General features: G+C 41.9%; 1 protein-coding gene across 1 annotated transcript in view; it reads right to left on the bottom strand.

Moving 5' to 3' along the window:
- LOC132765749 (zinc finger protein 845-like) overlaps nucleotides 1–17,227 on the bottom strand; it is a 65,792-nt gene extending 48,565 nt beyond the window's left edge. The window contains exons 1-8 of the mRNA XM_067463957.1: nucleotides 17,111–17,227; nucleotides 14,373–14,900; nucleotides 11,575–11,701; nucleotides 10,213–10,308; nucleotides 7,556–8,881; nucleotides 6,131–6,237; nucleotides 4,462–4,509; nucleotides 4,332–4,360 (exon numbers count right to left, since the gene is read on the bottom strand). Coding sequence (XP_067320058.1) covers nucleotides 4,332–4,360; nucleotides 4,462–4,509; nucleotides 6,131–6,237; nucleotides 7,556–8,881; nucleotides 10,213–10,308; nucleotides 11,575–11,701; nucleotides 14,373–14,750 — 2,111 coding nt within the window. The 5' untranslated portion in view covers nucleotides 14,751–14,900; nucleotides 17,111–17,227. The remainder of the gene's footprint in view (nucleotides 1–4,331; nucleotides 4,361–4,461; nucleotides 4,510–6,130; nucleotides 6,238–7,555; nucleotides 8,882–10,212; nucleotides 10,309–11,574; nucleotides 11,702–14,372; nucleotides 14,901–17,110) is intronic.
- Nucleotides 17,228–17,839: the final 612 nt, after the last annotated feature.

Raw genomic sequence — 17,839 nt, 5'->3', positions numbered from 1 at the left:
TTATCTATTGCACTAGATTCCCAAAGGCTTGTTCAAAAAGCCATGTTTTCACTATTCTGCTTGCTTGGGAATCTGATAGAGGTGCCTTCTCTTGAGATTTTAAAGAAGGGCTGCATGGCCATCTGTTGGAGGTGCTTTGATTGTTTTCCTGCATGTCACAAGAGATTTAATATGCTGATTTGATAAATGTCGATTTGATATATGGTATGAATGGAATTGTATGGAAGGTATGGATGGAGTTAATAATTTTGGAGACACCATTCTAAAATATTAAGGCCTGCAATGACTAAACCTGCTTGAAGAACTGTAATTAAAAGTTGCTAATGAGAACTGAAAAGTAAACTGTGATAAGATTCCACCTGAACATGACGAATAACTTCCTGACTGTGGAACTCTCTGCCCTGGAGTGTGGTGGAGGCTCCTTCTTTGGAAGCTTTTAAACAGAGGCTGGATGTCCATCTGTCAGGGGTGATTTGAATGCAATATTCCTGCTTCTTGGCAGAATGGGGTTGGACTGGATGGCCCATGAGGTCTCTTCCAACTCTTTGATTCTATGATTCTATAAGAACTGTGACAGTGATAAGAGAAATGTTTACATCTGTCAAGATTTGCTGACTTGATGGACGTTGGGGGGAAAGCACATGTTTACAATAATCAGAGACAATGGTTCTTTTAACTTAAGGAAATGTTTACAACATTCCTTATGTTAAGTAGGAATCAACACAAAGGTCATTCCACAGATATATAAACTCTTTTTCCTAGTTCCAACAGACCTCACTACCTCTGCGGATGCTTGCCATAGATGAAGGCGAAACGTCAGGAGAGAATGCCTCTGGAACATGGCCATATAGTCATATAGCCCGAAAAAACCTACAACAACCCAGTGATTCCGGCAATGAAAGCCTTCGACAATACAACAAAAATTATATCACAATAAAATACATACAGAAGCAAAATAAAATGAAATGAAAAAAGCAAAATAATATAAAATCAAAAGGATTGTCTGCACATTGCACCTACCTCCAAAAAACCTCTACATACCTCCTGTCAAGTTCAGCACTTTTAAATTCTGTCCATTACATCTGGCCCGGCCTTTAGGTTTTAAATGCGTCATGATGTCATTGTTTTAGTGTTTTATTGTTTTGCTTGATCTTTTATTATTTGCTTATGAGTTTTACTGTGATATTTGTATGTTGTTGTTGGCGGCGGCCTTGGCCTTTGTAAGCCGCATCGAGTCCTTTGGGAGATTTTGCGGGATATAAATAAAGTTAATACTGGTATAACCAAAATATGATACAGTGTCGTGACTCAGCTAGAACCACAGATTGATAGTGTTGTGACTCAGATGGGGTCTCAGAGTGACTCTGACAAGGATGATGGGATTCAGGTTCACGATCAGGTTCAAAATGTTCAAAATGTTCAAATGCAAATTGACTCAGAAATTCCATCTGAATATTAGGAAGAACTTCCTGACTGTGAGAGCCGTTCAGCAGTGGAACTCTCTGCCCCGGAGTGTGGTGGAGGCTCCTTCTTTGGAAGCTTTTAAGCAGAGGCTGGATGGCCATCTGTCAGGGGTGATTTGAATGCAATATTCCTGCTTCTTGGCAGGGGGTTGGACTGGATGGCCCATGAGGTCTCTTCCAACTCTTTGATTCTATGATTCTAAGGAGGACAGTTCTCAGCCTGATAGTAGGCAGGAAGGCAACCAGACTGACACTAAAGAGCAGCCTGACCTTGATGAAACGGGAATCTTAGATTGGGCTGACCGTTTGGAATTCAGAGTTCAAAGGAGTGTGAGAATAGCCAACAAGAAGGAGGTCAGAGGCCAAAGAAAGGCGTTCATGTATTGCAAAGGGTATTAAGCAGTGTGTTTGAAAACAAATCTTTGTCAGAGCAACTTTTCGCTCAAACAAGCAGCTTGTGCTCATTTGCCTGGATTATCTTGTAGTTCTTGTGTCCATGGTCTAGGGACTTTGTCATGTTCTCATGAGATATTGTTTTGTTGGTGTCTCTTGGAATCCTGCTTTACAGTGCTATGCCTTATTGATCTTTTGCCTTATCAGATTAGGAATCTCCAATACCAAGTCCTAGAAGCACTTTAGTAGAACTAAGATTGCTGCACACCGCACACTGCACTTAATCCTACACACCTCCTGCCACATCAGCACTTTTAATCTTGTACCCATTACTCTGGTCCGGCCCAGTTTTATAGTGTCTCAATGTATTGTTTACTGTTTGTTGTTTATACTGCTTAACTGTTTTAATTTGCTTTAGGTATTGTATTGTTGTATTGTGTTTTGAGGCCTTGGCCTATGTAAGCCGCATCGAGTCCTTCGGGAGATGCTAGCAGGGTACAAATAAAGTAATAATAATAATAATAATAATAATAATAATAATAATAATATCTTTTGGAACATTACTTGCTTTTAAGAACTTTTATCTTTTATTTTTCAATAAACTACAAAGATTTCAGTCTGTGTACAGTTTTGGTGATTTCAGCAAGGTGAATCTACTCTGAGGTGCAACATACAGAAAATAAGCAGAGGAGTATTCTGAAAACCTCCCTCTCCAGACGGACAGACTATCTTGATTGTGGAACCTGCAAAGAAATAAAGATTGGTTTTCATTTTCCGTTACATAAGAACCACACTTTAAATAAACATATTACAAATATCATCAGGTGTAAATACAAGGAAAACATTACATTAAATTCTCTGCAGCAAAAAAATATCCAGCTGGATTCATCCATGGGTAATAAGTGTAATAATGGGTAATAGGAGGGAGAAAATGTGGAGGCCGTGACAGAATTTTAATTTCTAGGTGCAAAGATTATTGCAGGCGTAGACTACAGGCAGGAAGTCAGGAGACGTTTCCTTCTTGGGAGGAGAGCAAGAACCAATCTCGACAAAATAGTGAAGAGTAGAGACATCACACTGGCAATGAAGATCCGCATACTTAAAGTAATGGTATTCCCCATAGTAACCTACGGATGTGAGAGCTGGAGCATAAGGAAGGCTGAGCGAAAGAAGAGAGATGCTTTTGAACTGTGGTGCTGGAGGAAAGTGCTGAGAGTGCCTTTGACCACCAGAAGATCCAATCAGTCTGTACTTCAGGAAATAAAGCCTGACTGCTCATTAGAGGGAAGGATATTATAAAGATGAAGTACTTTGGCCAAATAATGAGAAGACAGAAAAGCTTAGAGAAGACAATTATGCTTGGGTAAATGGAAGAAAAAAGGAAGAGGGGCCAACCAAGGACAAGATGGATGGATGGCATCCTTGAAGTGACTGGTTTGACCTTGAATGAGCTGGGGGTGGCCACGGCCGACAGGGAACTCTGGTGTGAGCTGGTCCATGAGGTAACAAAGAGTCCGAAGGGACTGAACAAATAGACACCAACAAAGTAAGTGTTCAGTTTCTTTTCTAACTGATATAACTGAGTTCTGCACAAAAAACCCAAATCTCTTTCTAAGGCTGCATCTACTATATAGAATTAATGCCATCTGGCACCACTTCAACTGTCATGGCTCAATTCTATGGATTTGGTGAGGCCCTAACACTCTTTGACAGAGCTCTTTGGCCAGAAATAGCTCACAAAATTGCAAATTCCAGAATTTCCTAGCACTGTGCCATAGCAGTTTATGTGGTGTAAAAGTGTAACTTTCTGGCGAAGAAATTACCTCACGAACAAAGAGGAAAGACTTTATTTTCCAAAAGCAAACATTAGGGTACGAAACAAAATTCCAACTGACAGTTTATTTCTCTCACACCTCCTATCCCTCACCCTTTCATTGCTCCCATTTCCATAGAAACCCTCTCCGTTGTTTCAAATATACACAGGCCAGGTCTAAGGCACGGTCTAATTTCCTGGCTTCACACAAAACCAGGAGGTAAGGTCATGACACAAAGTGATATAATTCTGCAGTGTGGATACAGCCTTGGACAGTCACTTTCAGCTCTGGCTCCATTGACGTATATGTAAAGCAAAGCCTCTTTTCCTCCAATGTGCATGACTGAACACTTGCTTAGTCTCCGTTCCAATGCCTATTCTCTTTGTTTGGAGATCCTTTTGTAACTCTTCTCACCTCTTTTTTATTTTGAACTATTCCAAATAACCCAATGTTGTCAGAAAATCTAAGTGACTTGAGGTTCTCCCCAACTCCAAATTCACATATGAACAAGTTAGAAACTAATTTGAAAACATTTGATTGTTTCCATTGCTTGCATAAAGGAAAGCTCTCAAGGTGTGGGAGAAAGCTACAGCTAACACCTTCCTACCTTACCGAAGCTGGGTTCCCAATGAGGATGATCCAGATTTATGCAGAATTTTGCACAAGCAACAACACACCATTCACATTCACCTAGCAAGACAAGAATTGGAATAAGGTATTTGAAGTTGTTTAACCATAAATAGAAAATTGTGTAAAAAGAAATCGTATGAAGTAAACAATGGAAAGCATACACTGTGCAGAACAGGTACGAGAACAGGCACTTCTAGATTTGGAATGATCTGAAAGAAAACACATGTAACTGGATTAGCTGAAAATTACATTTATAGAAGCCACTTTGAAAATCCAGGAATGCAAATGGGAAATTTCACTACAAGGGTTTCCCTTCCTACTGCAGTAGACATTAATAATAATAATAATAATAACAACAACAAGTATAAAACAAGTATAGATCTTGATGCTGCAATCTCAGACGAGAGCAGGATTGACGAGAAGCAACTGGAAAAGCTTACACAATACAATGATTTAAAGATCAAACTGCAAAGACTCTAGCACAAGCCAGTCAAGGTGGTCTCAGTGGTGATCGGCACACTGGGTGCTGTGCCTAAAGACCTTGGCCTGCACTTAAAAACAATCGGGGCTAACAAAATTGTTACAGTAAGTCATAACAGGATCAAGTATGTGTATGTGTTAAAGAAAACCTTATACAGTTGATTATTATGTGCAGCTGCTAATGTAGGTCAACTAGTAAGTTTGGACCACACCCGGTGGGTATAACTGTATGGATTTTATAATACAGTTTAGCTTTTGCTCTGAGGAGCCTTTGCTCAGGCATTTTACTCAACCATTTCACCTGCTCTCTCATTTGCATTAAGATTTTTCTTTTGTCATGTCAGGAGCAACTTGAGAAACTGCAAGTCGCTTCTGGTGTGAGAGAATTGGCCGTCTGCAAGGACGTTGCCAAGGGGACGCCCAGATGATTTGATGTTTTTATCATCCTTGTGGGAGGCTTCTCTCATGTCCCTGCATGAGGAGCTGGAGCTGATAGAGGGAGCTCATCCGCCTCTCCCTGGATTTGAACCTGCGACCTGTCGGTCTTCAGTCCTGCCGGCACAAGGGTTTAGCCCACTGCGCCACCGGAGGCGCATTAAGATGAAGAAGCCTTATTCTGTATTGTTTACAACAACTATGTAAGTTGCTTGCACTGTTTGTTTTGTTTGCAACACTGCAAGTTTATGTTTTGACTCTGCTGATAAGAGTAAAGTTTTTTTCTGTTCATTTTTCCTCTTGCCTGTGTGCAATGTTATTGTGTCTTCTGCATTGGACCTAACTGAAACCCGCTTGAGCGCAACAAAAACTATCATCTCTCAGCTGCAAAAGGCCACCCTGCTCGGATCTGTACACATCATTTGGCGATCACACAGTCCTAGACACTCCTAGACACTTAAGAAGTGTCCGATGCGTGATCAAATACAAAAGCTAGTATAGTGATCATGTTTGCTGTGTACTAATCTTGTTATGTATAATAATAATAATAATAATAATAATAATAATAATAATAATAATGCTTTATTTATACCCCATCCACCAACTCCCACATAGGGACTCGGGCCAGCTTACAAATAGCACACAAAGATGCCATACATAAAATACATAATACATTAAATAAAATACATCAACATGAAAATAATAATAGATCCTTCAAAGATCTCAAAGTTTTCTTGTTGAGTAACATATGGGGTCATACCATACCACAAACATGTGGCACAAGTTTTCTTGTAAGGAAAGTATTGTCCTATGATGGGTATTTAGATTTCTTAAAAGAGAACATGACTACATTTGTTTTCTGTGCAATCTAAAAAGCCTCTTAGAAAGCAATTACGGAGCATGCATCTTCCTTACCACAGTAGTGTTAAACGTTTCCACACAGCTCTGCGCAGATTCTGGTGTTTCCATGGCCAGCTCGGAAACAGGCAGAAGTATCTGGGTTGTGTCTGAAGACAAGACACCTGGGGAGAAGCACAAAATATCTGATAGGGATTCATAAACAAATGCCTGTTTCCTAGATCTATATGACTCAAGGTGTTTTGCTTTCCGCTTGGAATCATGTCCTCCTTTTCCCCAGAAGTCTTTAGTTTATCTATATAGGATTTGCCAAGACTTGCATAGATGTGAGGGGAAAATTCATATATAAAATTATTTACATACATACACACACACACACACATATATATATATATATATGAATTTTATTCACATACACACATATATACAGATATATAGGTATCTCTAGATATTTATTGATTTGCAGAGACAAGCAAACATGAGAGGAGGAAATTCACATATAAAATTAATGTCTACATATAGATACAGATATCCAGGTTCATGGGAATCTCTATATTTATATGTATATAGGAGCTGCAAAGACCTGCAAACTTATGAAGGGAAAATTCATATATAAAATTAATGTACAAAGATAGATAGATAGATAGATAGATAGATAGATAGATAAATATACTAAAGGTACATAGGGATTGCAAAGGCTAGCAGGGGGAAATGCCTATATATCTATAAGAGAGATTAACAAATATTTCAGGGGAAAATGCTTTTATAAGATTTGTCCTGACTTGCAAGGGCTTCTCTCCCCCTCCTTTCCCTTTTCGAAACATTCCAGCCTGGGATGAGAAGCAGACTAAAAGCAGAAAAGAAAACACACTGTTTAGGGAGGGGAAGATGAGAGAGAAATATATCATATATTGCAAGCAATGGCCTCCAGGCTCCACTGCTTGGTTTGACCCCATTATAAGGCAAGGAAGGATTTTTCAGCCCCCAAAAAGGGCTGAAAAACTCTGCTTATATTAGAGTATATATGGTATATCTCTTGTAAGCTATTGGATTAACCTCCAGTTTGCTAGTAAAACTGAATTACTGCGTTGCGAAATGATGCAGGTCTAAAAAGTATGTCACCAACATTAAATGTTTGGAAAGCTCTGCTCTAAGAGTTTACTCTTTCTAAATCTATCCATGATAATAATAATAATAATAATAATAATAATAATAATAATAATAATCTTTATTTGTACCCTGCCACCATCTCCCCAAAGGGGACTTGGTGCGGCTAACGTGAGGCCAAGCCCAAAATTACAGTACAGCAAAATAAAATACAAAAAAACCAAAAATAACATCGAAATAAAATACATGAAATAACAAAACGATGGCAGCCATCCTGTGGCAGCGTGTTCAGCAATGTAATCTGGACCAGTGTTACCAGAATTTCCCCCTCAGTATCTTCCCGCATTTTTATTTCATGCATCAAGGGCCTCTCACCTGCATGTGTCCTTTCGTGCCCTATCAGCTGGGAGCTTCCAGTGAATTGCTTCTCGCAGTGGGGGCATTCGTAGGGACTCTCGCCCATGTGAGTTCTCTGGTGTATGTGGATGGGCATTTTCACCTTAAAGGTCTTCCTGCAATCTGGACACGAATACAGCTTGTACTTGCTGTGAGTTGTCTGGTGTGCCACCAAACCTGCCTTCTGGTTGAAGCTCTTCCCACACTCTTGGCACATGAATGGCTTCTCCCCCGTGTGAATCCGCTGGTGCCGGGCTAAATTGCATTTTTTATGGAACCTCTTTCCGCACTCGGTACACAAATAGGGCTTTTCGCCTGTGTGAACCTTCTGGTGAATGTAGAGCCCTGCCTGTTGACTGAAATGTCTTTCACATTTGGAGCATTGATAGGGTTTCTCTCCTGTGTGGGTTCTCTGGTGGAGGATAAGGTGGCTTCGTGTTGTGAAGCTTTTCCCGCACATGGGGCAGCTGTATGGTTTCTCTCCTGTGTGGGTCTTCATGTGTGTCATCAAGTTGCCTTTACTGGCAAACCTTTTCTCACACACAGTGCATAAATATTTCTTCTCTCCCATATGGACAACCTTGTGGTTACTCAGGGTCTGTTTATCAATGAACCTTTCCCCACATTCAGGGCACGGAAAGGGCCGCTCTCCTGTGTGGAGTCTCTTGTGTACTTTAAGGTATGCACGCCTCGTGAAACTTTTGCCACAATCAAGGCATTTGTAGGGCTTCTCCCCTGTGTGGATCTTCATGTGTGTCATCAGGTTGCCTTTGCTGGTAAACCTTTTCTCGCACACAGTGCATAAATATTTCTTCTCTCCCATATGGACAACCTTGTGGTTGCTCAGAGTGTGTTTGTCAATGAAACTTTCCCCACATTCAGGGCACGGAAAGGGCCGCTCTCCTGTGTGGAGTCTCCTGTGGACTTTAAGGTACGCACGGCTTGTGAAGCTTTTTCCGCACTCGAGGCATTTGTAGGGCTTCTCTCCTGTGTGTGTTCTTATATGTGCAGTTAGATATACCTTCTGACTGAACCTTTTTTCACATAAAGAGCAGCTGAATCGCTTCTCTCTTACGTGAGATTTTCTGTGCTCAAGGAGGAGGGATTTCTCACTGAAGCCTTCTCCACACTTGGAACATCCATATGGGCCTTCTCCCTCTTGACAGCGGTCATGGAAACTAACGTTAAGACCCTGAAAATCATTCTCTTCAGTCTCTTCCAGTGATGTTGCCCTGCCATTGTCCACCTGCTCAGATCTTTCTGGCTGACTGTTCTCATGTTCGTTCTTCTCAACTCGTTCATTCCCTGTTAAGATTCAACAAAGAGGAAGAATTCAAGCCATACAGTCAAAAGTATATTCTGAACCCCACCAACAACACAACTGGGCCAAACTTCCCACACAAAACCCCCATGACCAATAGAAAATACTGTGTTTTCTGATCATCTTTGGCAACCCCCCTGACAACCCCTTGCAACCCACCCAGGGGTCCCGACCCCTAGGTTGAGAAATGTTGATATGGGGTACCTGCAAATCTCTCACATAGCAACTCAATGGGAAGCACATTGCACCTAGAATCATAGAATCAAAGAGTTGGAAGAGACCTCATGGGCCATCCAGTCCAACCCCCTGCCAAGAAGCAGGAATATTGCTTTGGAAAATATACAGCGGAATTTGGCCACAGTCAAGTTCTTTAGATAGTTTTCTGTGTGGAAAGGCCCAACATAATGTATGGACAGGACACTAGGGGAGCAAGATACATAAGACCGAGAGCAAAGCTCACTAAAGGAAGTGTCCCACAGTCTCTGTGTGATTGATTTGAGAGCTATGTCAAAACCCAGATGAGTTACAAGGAATGCGGAAAGGCCGATGGAGAAGGCTTATAGAATCCTAGAGTTGAAAGAGACCTCATGGGCCATTGAGTCCAACTCCCTGCCAAGAAGCAGGAATATTGCATTCAAATCACCCCTGACAGATGGCCATCCAGCCTCTGTTTAAAAGCTTCTAAAGAAGGAGCCTCCACCACACTCCGGGGCAGAGAGTTCCACTGCTGAACGGCTCTCACAGTCAGGAAGTTCTTCCTCATGTTCAGGTGGAATCTCCTTTCTTGTAGTTTGAACAACAAGCTTTCTTAGAACTCATTTTATGCTTATGTACTCATCCTGAGCTAAGTGATGTTTTTAATCTTGTATATAGATATATTTATTCTGGCTTTTTTATTCCTTTCAACTTGTATTGTTAATATGTTGGGAGTTGCCTTGAGTCCCATTAGAAGGAGAAAGGCGGGATGTTAATGAATATTAAGAGTCAATAAACCTGGATTAGTATAAAACTGCAACTTCTCCTGTTAATTTCTCAACAGACCAAAGCTTAAGAATAAATACAGAGGAATACAGATAGTGATCTGAATTTTGGCAAGGACTGTGATTTGAACCTTGGGATCCTAGCAGACCCACATGTCAACTCCTGGAAAATGTAAACAGATAGTCAGGGGATTTGGGGGAGTGTACTTCCATCAAATGATTCCCCCCCCCCTCCAGTTCAGGACTTATCCTTCACCAGAATACATCAAGAGCATCTCAAGGTGGTTCTCGGCCACAGAAAGGATGCCGCTCTGATCAAACTTCTAGAAAGCTACCTGCCAATCTTGCCCCTTCCTCCGCACACTTTTCCCTTGGCTCATTCTCTTCTTTCACCCGAGAGATGAGGTCACGTCTGGAGATCAACAGGGTTGCTGTGAAAGCAAGAACAGCTGGTTATTGATGGGTTGCTCTTGCAGGTTACAGTACGATCCCCCTTCCAGACTCCCTGTAAATACCTGAAACTGAGACTATCCCATAGATTTTCACTGGTGGACCTAGAGAGGCCCACAAATGGAAGTGTTTGTGGGTCTTCCCAGTTCCTCCAGTGCTATTCTATGCTATGCTTGGGTTGGAGGCATACCATAGTCTCATGCTGAGGGACCAAGAGAGGCCCACAAATATTGACTGTAGAGCAGGCATGGGCAAACTTGAGCCGTCCCTCCAGGTGTTTTGGACTTATTTGTTATTATTTTATTTATTTCAGACTAGCTGTACCCGCCACGCATTGCAGTGGCCAAGCTTCCCTCCCTCTTTCTCTCCTTCCTTCCGTACCTCTTTTTCTTTCTCTTCTTCTTTCTTCCTTCTCCACCTGTTTCTTTTCTCGCTTCCTTTGCTCTTTGATTCCACCCTTCCTTGCCTCTTTTCTTCCTTCCTTCCCTTCCTCTTTCTCTCTTTCGTTCCTTCTCTCCTTCCTTCCCTCTTTCACTTTTTTTATTTCCTTCTCTCCTTCCTTCCTTCTTTAGCTTTCTTTCTTTCTCTCCTTCTTCTCCTCTTTCTCTCCCTCCTTTTCTCCTTCCTTCCTTCCCCCTTTATGTGTATGTGTTTTGTGTGTGCATATATGTGTGTATATATTTCTGCATATAATTGTGCATATGTGTATATATGTGGTTTTGCGCATGTGTTGTAATGTATTTTTTGGTTTTTTACTTTTAAAGTCTCTTCCACTGTGTTTTTCAGTGTTTTTATGAGTGATGATCACTTGTTGGCCTGATAAGTGTATTGTATCCAGATTTGGTGTCAATTTGCCCAGTGGTTTTTGAGTTATGTTAATCCCACAAACGAACATTACATGTTTATTTATATGGTTATTTGTATCCCACCCTTCTCAACCCCCGGGGAGGGGGACTCAGGTGGCTTCCAGCTGGCAGCAATTCAATACCTCCAATGTACACATAATAAAATACATAATAATATCCAATAATTACATACATTTAAAACATTACATCACATTAATTAAATTAAAATCAGCTGTTAGGAATTATGAGATTTGACGTCCAAAATACCCGAGGAGCCCAACTTTGACCATGCCTGGTGTAGATGCACCCAGAGGAAAAAGAGCACAGTTGTGAGTCTAAAATAGGATCCTGCTCTTTCTCTCTCCACCTTCTCCTCTAAACTTATGGTCAAACAATGCTTACCCAGCGAGGACACAGTATGGTAATTTGCCAACATGACTTCCCAATATAAAGCTCTCTGGCTCAGATCCAGCAAAGCCCATTCATCCTCCGAGAACTTCACAGCCACTTCCTCAAAGGTAACCAGGCCCTGGAAGAGAGGAAAAAAACCCATGCATCATTTCATCATTGTTTATACCAAATGTGAAAAATTCTTCTCACTCTGCCAAAGAATTTCTTAAACGGCATCATTTCAGTCCATACTGACCGTACAATACAGTTTCAGACTGCATGACATGGCAGGGTAGATGGGGGCCTCAAAGGCACATTGGACAGCTCTTACCAACAAGAAGGTCTTCCTAATCTTTAGCTGGATTCTCAGTTTCATCACGTTAGCTATTTCTGATAGCTCAGGTTTGACTTGCCCTTGGACACAATTATTTTGTCTTTTTTTTTAAGTCTATGATATCTGAAATCCAAAATTTTTCAACTTGAGTGGTTCAGATAGTGATACCTTTGCTTTCTAATGGTTGAATACAAACAAATTTTTGCTACTTGCACAAAATTATTAATGTTATTTAGACTTTTAATCTTTGCAACCGACCCTGCCCACTGTGATCATTTTTTTTCTTTTTTGAGTTTAATTATTGCAATTTTATATTGTTTCTTGTATTTTATTTTTTATTTATATTTTACTGTTACATTCCTATGTTGTATATTTGTATTGCTGTATTGTTGGGCTTGGTCTCATGTAAGCCACCCCGAGTCCCCTTGGGGAGATGGTGGCGGGGTATAAATAAAATACACTATTATTATTATTATCTATGTATATAATAAAAGTCAGTGTTTGTATGTGGAGGGAGGTGTATGTGGCGGCTTTCTGATTGGCTACCACTTTCACAAGCCACTGTGACCGCTACAAAGTCGCCCTAGGGCTGAGAGTGGCGGTTAATAAGTGCAAGTAATAAATAATAAATAAAATAAATAATACAAATGGTGAACCTGGACCAAACTTGGCACACATAACCCCAATGACCCACTCTACATCCTACTCCACTTTGGAGGAGGGCAGACCATGGATGATGGGACTTGAAGTACCTCCACTCACTTCCTGAGACTGCTGCAATCCTCACCAATGACTGATCAAGACCAAACATGGCACACATAACCCCCATGACTGCCTTTACGTTCTGGTGAGGTTTGGGGGAGGATGGACCACAGATGATGGGACTTGAAGTACCTTCACTCACTTCCTGAGACCACTGCGACCCTCATCCAATGACTGATGAAGACCAAACTTGGCACACAGAGCCTTCATGACCCATTTTACATCCTGATGATGTTTGGAGGAGGTTGGATCATGGACGATGAGACTCGCAATACCTTCACTAACTTCCTGAGAGCACTGTGAGTCACATAAATAACTGATAAAAGCCAACCTTGGCACACAATGCCTTTCTCAGAAAAACCCGGGCACCGCCGGGTCCCCAAGCTAGTTATTATATAGAAATGACTTCCAGGCTATGTGTCTGAGGTGTATATTAAACACTGATGAATTTTGTGTTTAGACTTGGGTCCTATCTTCAAGAGACAGTATCTGTGTATGCCAACACAGGGATCCCAAAATCTGAAACCCCAAACAGTTCTGGTCAACAGTATTTAGGATGAGGAAGATGCAACGTGTGTCATCTTTAGGGCAAGGGAGATTAACCTGAATTGCCTCCAAATATATGTTCTGACAGACCTTTTTTTTACAAAATGTATTCTCAATAAACCCTTGCTTGTATTTGCAAATATTACAGATTTAGTGAGGTATGTTGAATATTGGTAAGATAAAAGTTTTCCCCATGACATTAAGTCCAGTCGTGTCCAACTCTGGGACTCTGCTGCTCATCTCCATTTCTAAGCCAAAGGGCCGGCGTTGTCTATAGACACCTCCAAGGTCATGTGGCCAACATGACTGCATGGAGCGCCGTTACCTTCCCACCAGAGAGGTACCTACTGATTTACTCACATTCGCATGTTTTTGAACTGAAAGCTGGGGCTAACAGCAGGAGCTCATGCTGCTCCCTGGATTCGAACCTGCAACCTTTCAATCTGCAAGTTCAGCAGCTCAGCGGTTTAACCCACTGCACCATTGGGGCTCCTAAGATGGGACCCAAGTCTAAATAAATTCATTTATGTTTTGTATACACCTTGTACACAGAACCGGAAAACACTTGTATACACAATATTTTCCATAATTTTCTGGATTGCAACCCTAGAGATGAGGATCTGAATCCACATTTGGCCATGGAAACCCATCAGGTGACCTCTGCTAAGTCACACTCTCTCAGCTCCAGAAGAAAACCCTACTGTAGAATCGTCATGAGTCAGAAATTATTTCAAGACACCCATTAACAACACCAAGGACTGGACAACATTATCTGGGAGCCAGTGTCCAATTTTCTGTCTGCAGGAAATAAATGTTTTGGTGCCTGGCTGAAGACTGCTGAGAAGCCTCTTTAATGTTGACATTCCAAAATGCCATTTCATCCCTTTCTCTTGGCATTTCAGGTTGAGCATCCCTTATCCAGAATTCTGAAATCAAAAATTCTCCAAAATTGGAAACTGTCCAAACAGATTGCTTGTTTCCTGAGAATTGTGTGGACAAACTTGGTTTCGTGCAAAACTGTGACACAAGGATTGTCTAAAATTACATGTATGCAATATACGTATATAAGTGGATATGAAACAGAAATGAAGGCCATTATTTGGATACCTCCAAAACATCGCATTACATTTCATGTCATATGCAGCTTGGTTGGATGCCTGTCACTCACCGCCTCTTCCTGCCTCCTGTCGTGTTCCTCTTTGACTAAGAACGCTTCTGCCAGGATCTGCTCCTTCGTGTTCTGCCCCGGCTTCAGCCACGGAAGGCCACGCTCCCAGAGACGCCGGCAAACGTCTTGGGGCTCCTTGGCCTCCTCGTATGGGAACTGCCAGAAACACTGGCATTCCGCGTATGCATCTATATTGTCCTCATCCAGAGTCTTTGGCACCATTTCCCCCACCAATCCCATCTCGCTCCCAACACTGATAGCTTGCAAGCTTTCTCTGCCTCTTTTTGCTGCAAAGTCTTCCACTTTCACCCTCCCTTCTGGCACCAAGGCAGACTCGTAGCAGAGACCCGAGGCATCCGATTTATCCGTCCTTGCCATGTTTTCGCTTGGTCCAGAGAAAGGCTGCTCTGTCTGACTTCTCCAAATGGGTCACTCACTTTGATTCATGGCTGTGGAGAGTCAGAGCACTTGGTCTGGACAAAACGTCAGAAGCAAATGGAGATATCCCTGGTGAGAGATTTTTCCCCCCTGTGGATGAGATAAACTGAAGTTAATCAAAGAATCATAAAATTGGCAGAGACACCAAAAGTAATCGAGTCCAATCCCAGTCTGCCAAGAAGACACAATCAAAGCACTCCTAACAGATGACCATCCAGTCACTGCGTAGGAGTCTCCAAATGAATCTTCACCATCCTGCAACTCTGGACACAACTTCAAAGCACCCCAACAACAATGCAAAAAGGTGGTAATGGAAAGGGTGACTCTTTTTCTCTCTCCTCATTTAAAAGTATTAATGTGACCAATTCCACAGCTTGCTGTCCCCAGGAACCAAGACTCCATTTATTTTTTCTTAATGGTTAATGATGCTAGATGGATGGACACAAGCATTTGTCTGCATTGCGAAGCTGCCTTATTTTCGTTGCTACTTCACAACTGTAATTTTACCACTGCTTTGAATCGTAATGTAAATATCCAATATGCAGGATGTATTTTCATTCACTAGACCAAATTTGGCACAAATGCCAAATAATACGGCCAAATTTGAATACTGGTGGGGTTGGGGGGATTGATTTTGTCATTTGGGAGTTGTAGTTGCTGGGATTTATAGTTCACCTCCAATCAAAGAGCATTCTAGACTCCACCAACAATGGAAATGAACCAAACTCGGCACACAGAACTCCCATGATTGACAGAAAATACTGGAAGAGTTTGGTGGGCATTGACCTTGAGTTTCGGAGTTGTAGCTCACATACATCCAGAGAGCACTGTGGACTCAAACAATGATGGATCTGGATCAAATCTCGCCCAGGTAATAGTATGAAACCTGGGTCCGGAAGCTCTAAGCATTACGCTGTTTCCGCTTTGCTCCTTTGGGAGCACTGTTTGCACAACGCAGAATGGAACACAGATATTATAGAACAGTGTTTCTCAACCTGGTGGTCCGGAACCCTGGAGAGGTCGCGAGGAGACATCAGAGGGGTTACCAAAGACCATCAGAAAACACAGTATTTTCTGTTGGTCATGGGGGTTCTGTTTGAGAAGTTTGGCCCAATTTTCTCATTGGTGGAGTTCAGAATGCCCCCGATTGTAGGTCAACTATAAATCCCAGCAACTACAACTCCCAAATATCAAGGTCTATTTTCCCCAAACTCCACCAGTGTTCACATGTGGGCATATTTATTATTTGTGCCAATATTGGTCCAGATCCATCATTGTTTGAGTCCACAGCGCTCTCCCATGTAGGTGAACTACAACTCCAAAACTCAAGGTCAGTTCTCACCAAACCCTTCCAGTATTTTCTGTTGGTCATGGGAGTTCTGTGTGCCAAGTTTGGTTCAATTCCATCGTTGGTGGAGTTCAGAATGCCCTTTGATTGTAGGCGAACTATAAATCCCAGGAACTACAACTCCCAAATGTCAACTCTATTTCCCCCAAACCCCACTGGTGTTCACATTTGGCCATATTATTCATGCCAAGTTTGGTCCAGATCCATCATTGCTCACTGGATGTAGGTGAACTACAACTCCAAAACTCAAGTTCAATGCCCACCAAACCCTTCCAATATTTTCTGTTGGTCATGTGAGTTCTGTCTGCCGAGTTTGGTTCAATTCCATCGTTGGTGGAGTTCAGAATGCTCTTTGATTGGAGGTGAACTATAAATCCCAGCAACTACAATCAAAAGGGGGGGGGGGAATGAATGAGCCTGAGGTTGCTATGAATTGTGGGAGTTGAAGTCCAAAACACCTAGACTGCCCAAGTTTGCCCATGGCCGGTCTACTTCCAACTGTCACCATCACCAGTCATCCCTCAACTGTCACCTTTTACTCTGTGCTCTAAACAAGTACCTGAACTGCTCACATGGTCTGCAGCCCCTCCCACTGCCTCAAGAATATAGATATAAGGAAAACTACATACCAAAGAACACCCATACCCTTCAGTAACAAAATAACATAATGTGTTTGTTGTTTGAAAAGGTTGAGAAGGTTGCCTATTTGCAACATAGTTTGAAAAGGTTTGCAACATAGAATGAATTGCAATTTGACACTTTTAATTGCCATGTCTCAATGCTTGGTAATCCTGGGATTCATAGTTTTTGTTGAAGTCCAAGAACTCGGTTTGGCAGCGGTGAAAGACCATATAAAACTACAATTCCCTCTGTCCCAAGTAATTCAGAGAAGGGATGTTCAACCTCATGGCTTCCCCAGTGTTTCTGCCCCTTTCCATGTACTTTGACTCACCAGATCTCTCTCTCTCTGCAAGGGAATGCTGCAGAAAATTGCAAAGGCAGAGAAATGCAAAGAGGGAAGTGGGAAGGGGAGGGGAAGAGGAACCCTGGCCGGAAGTTACTTGTCATAACACATGGTCCTCCTCTTTCCTTGCAGGGCCCTTCTAGGAATACCAACCTCAGTAGCATTAACCCTTTCAGGAAGCCAAGTGGCTGCATTACCTAGTGGTTGCTTTCTCTTGGGAGCTGTAGTTTCACAAGGTCTTTCACCTTCTCTGCCAAAGAGTGTTGCTGCCTCTCTATGATCCCCAGGATGCCATAGCATTGAGCCATGGCAGTTTAAATGCTGTGAAACTGCAGAAATGCTACTGTGCAGATGGCACCCATTCTGTCACTGCCATGTAATGCAATGACTGGAAGCAGCTATTGGTTTGCATTTCTATGATGACACCAGGCCATTGGCAGAAGACAGCAAAGGCTTGGGGTCCCTATTGAAGGAAGTGAAGGGACTCAATGATGGCCATTAGGCATGGGCAATCCATGGTTCTGAATGGTTCTAAAGTACTTGCAAAACTAGAGGGCACTAGTGCTTTGCTTCTAAAGTGTTACTAAAGTTCTGGTGGTGAAAATTTCAGAACTTTAACAAAACTTTCAACATTTCATTATTATTTCACATTTTTTATGACAGAACCAATTAGGAGTTGGCAATTATAACGAAATTTTGGAAGTTTTGTTAGAGTTC

Source organism: Anolis sagrei, chromosome 2 (assembly GCF_037176765.1).
Source record: "Anolis sagrei isolate rAnoSag1 chromosome 2, rAnoSag1.mat, whole genome shotgun sequence".
NCBI classification, from domain to species: Eukaryota; Metazoa; Chordata; class Lepidosauria; order Squamata; family Dactyloidae; genus Anolis; species Anolis sagrei.
Note: the sequence above shows the minus strand (reverse complement) of the source record. Positions and strands in the feature narration are given on the sequence as shown.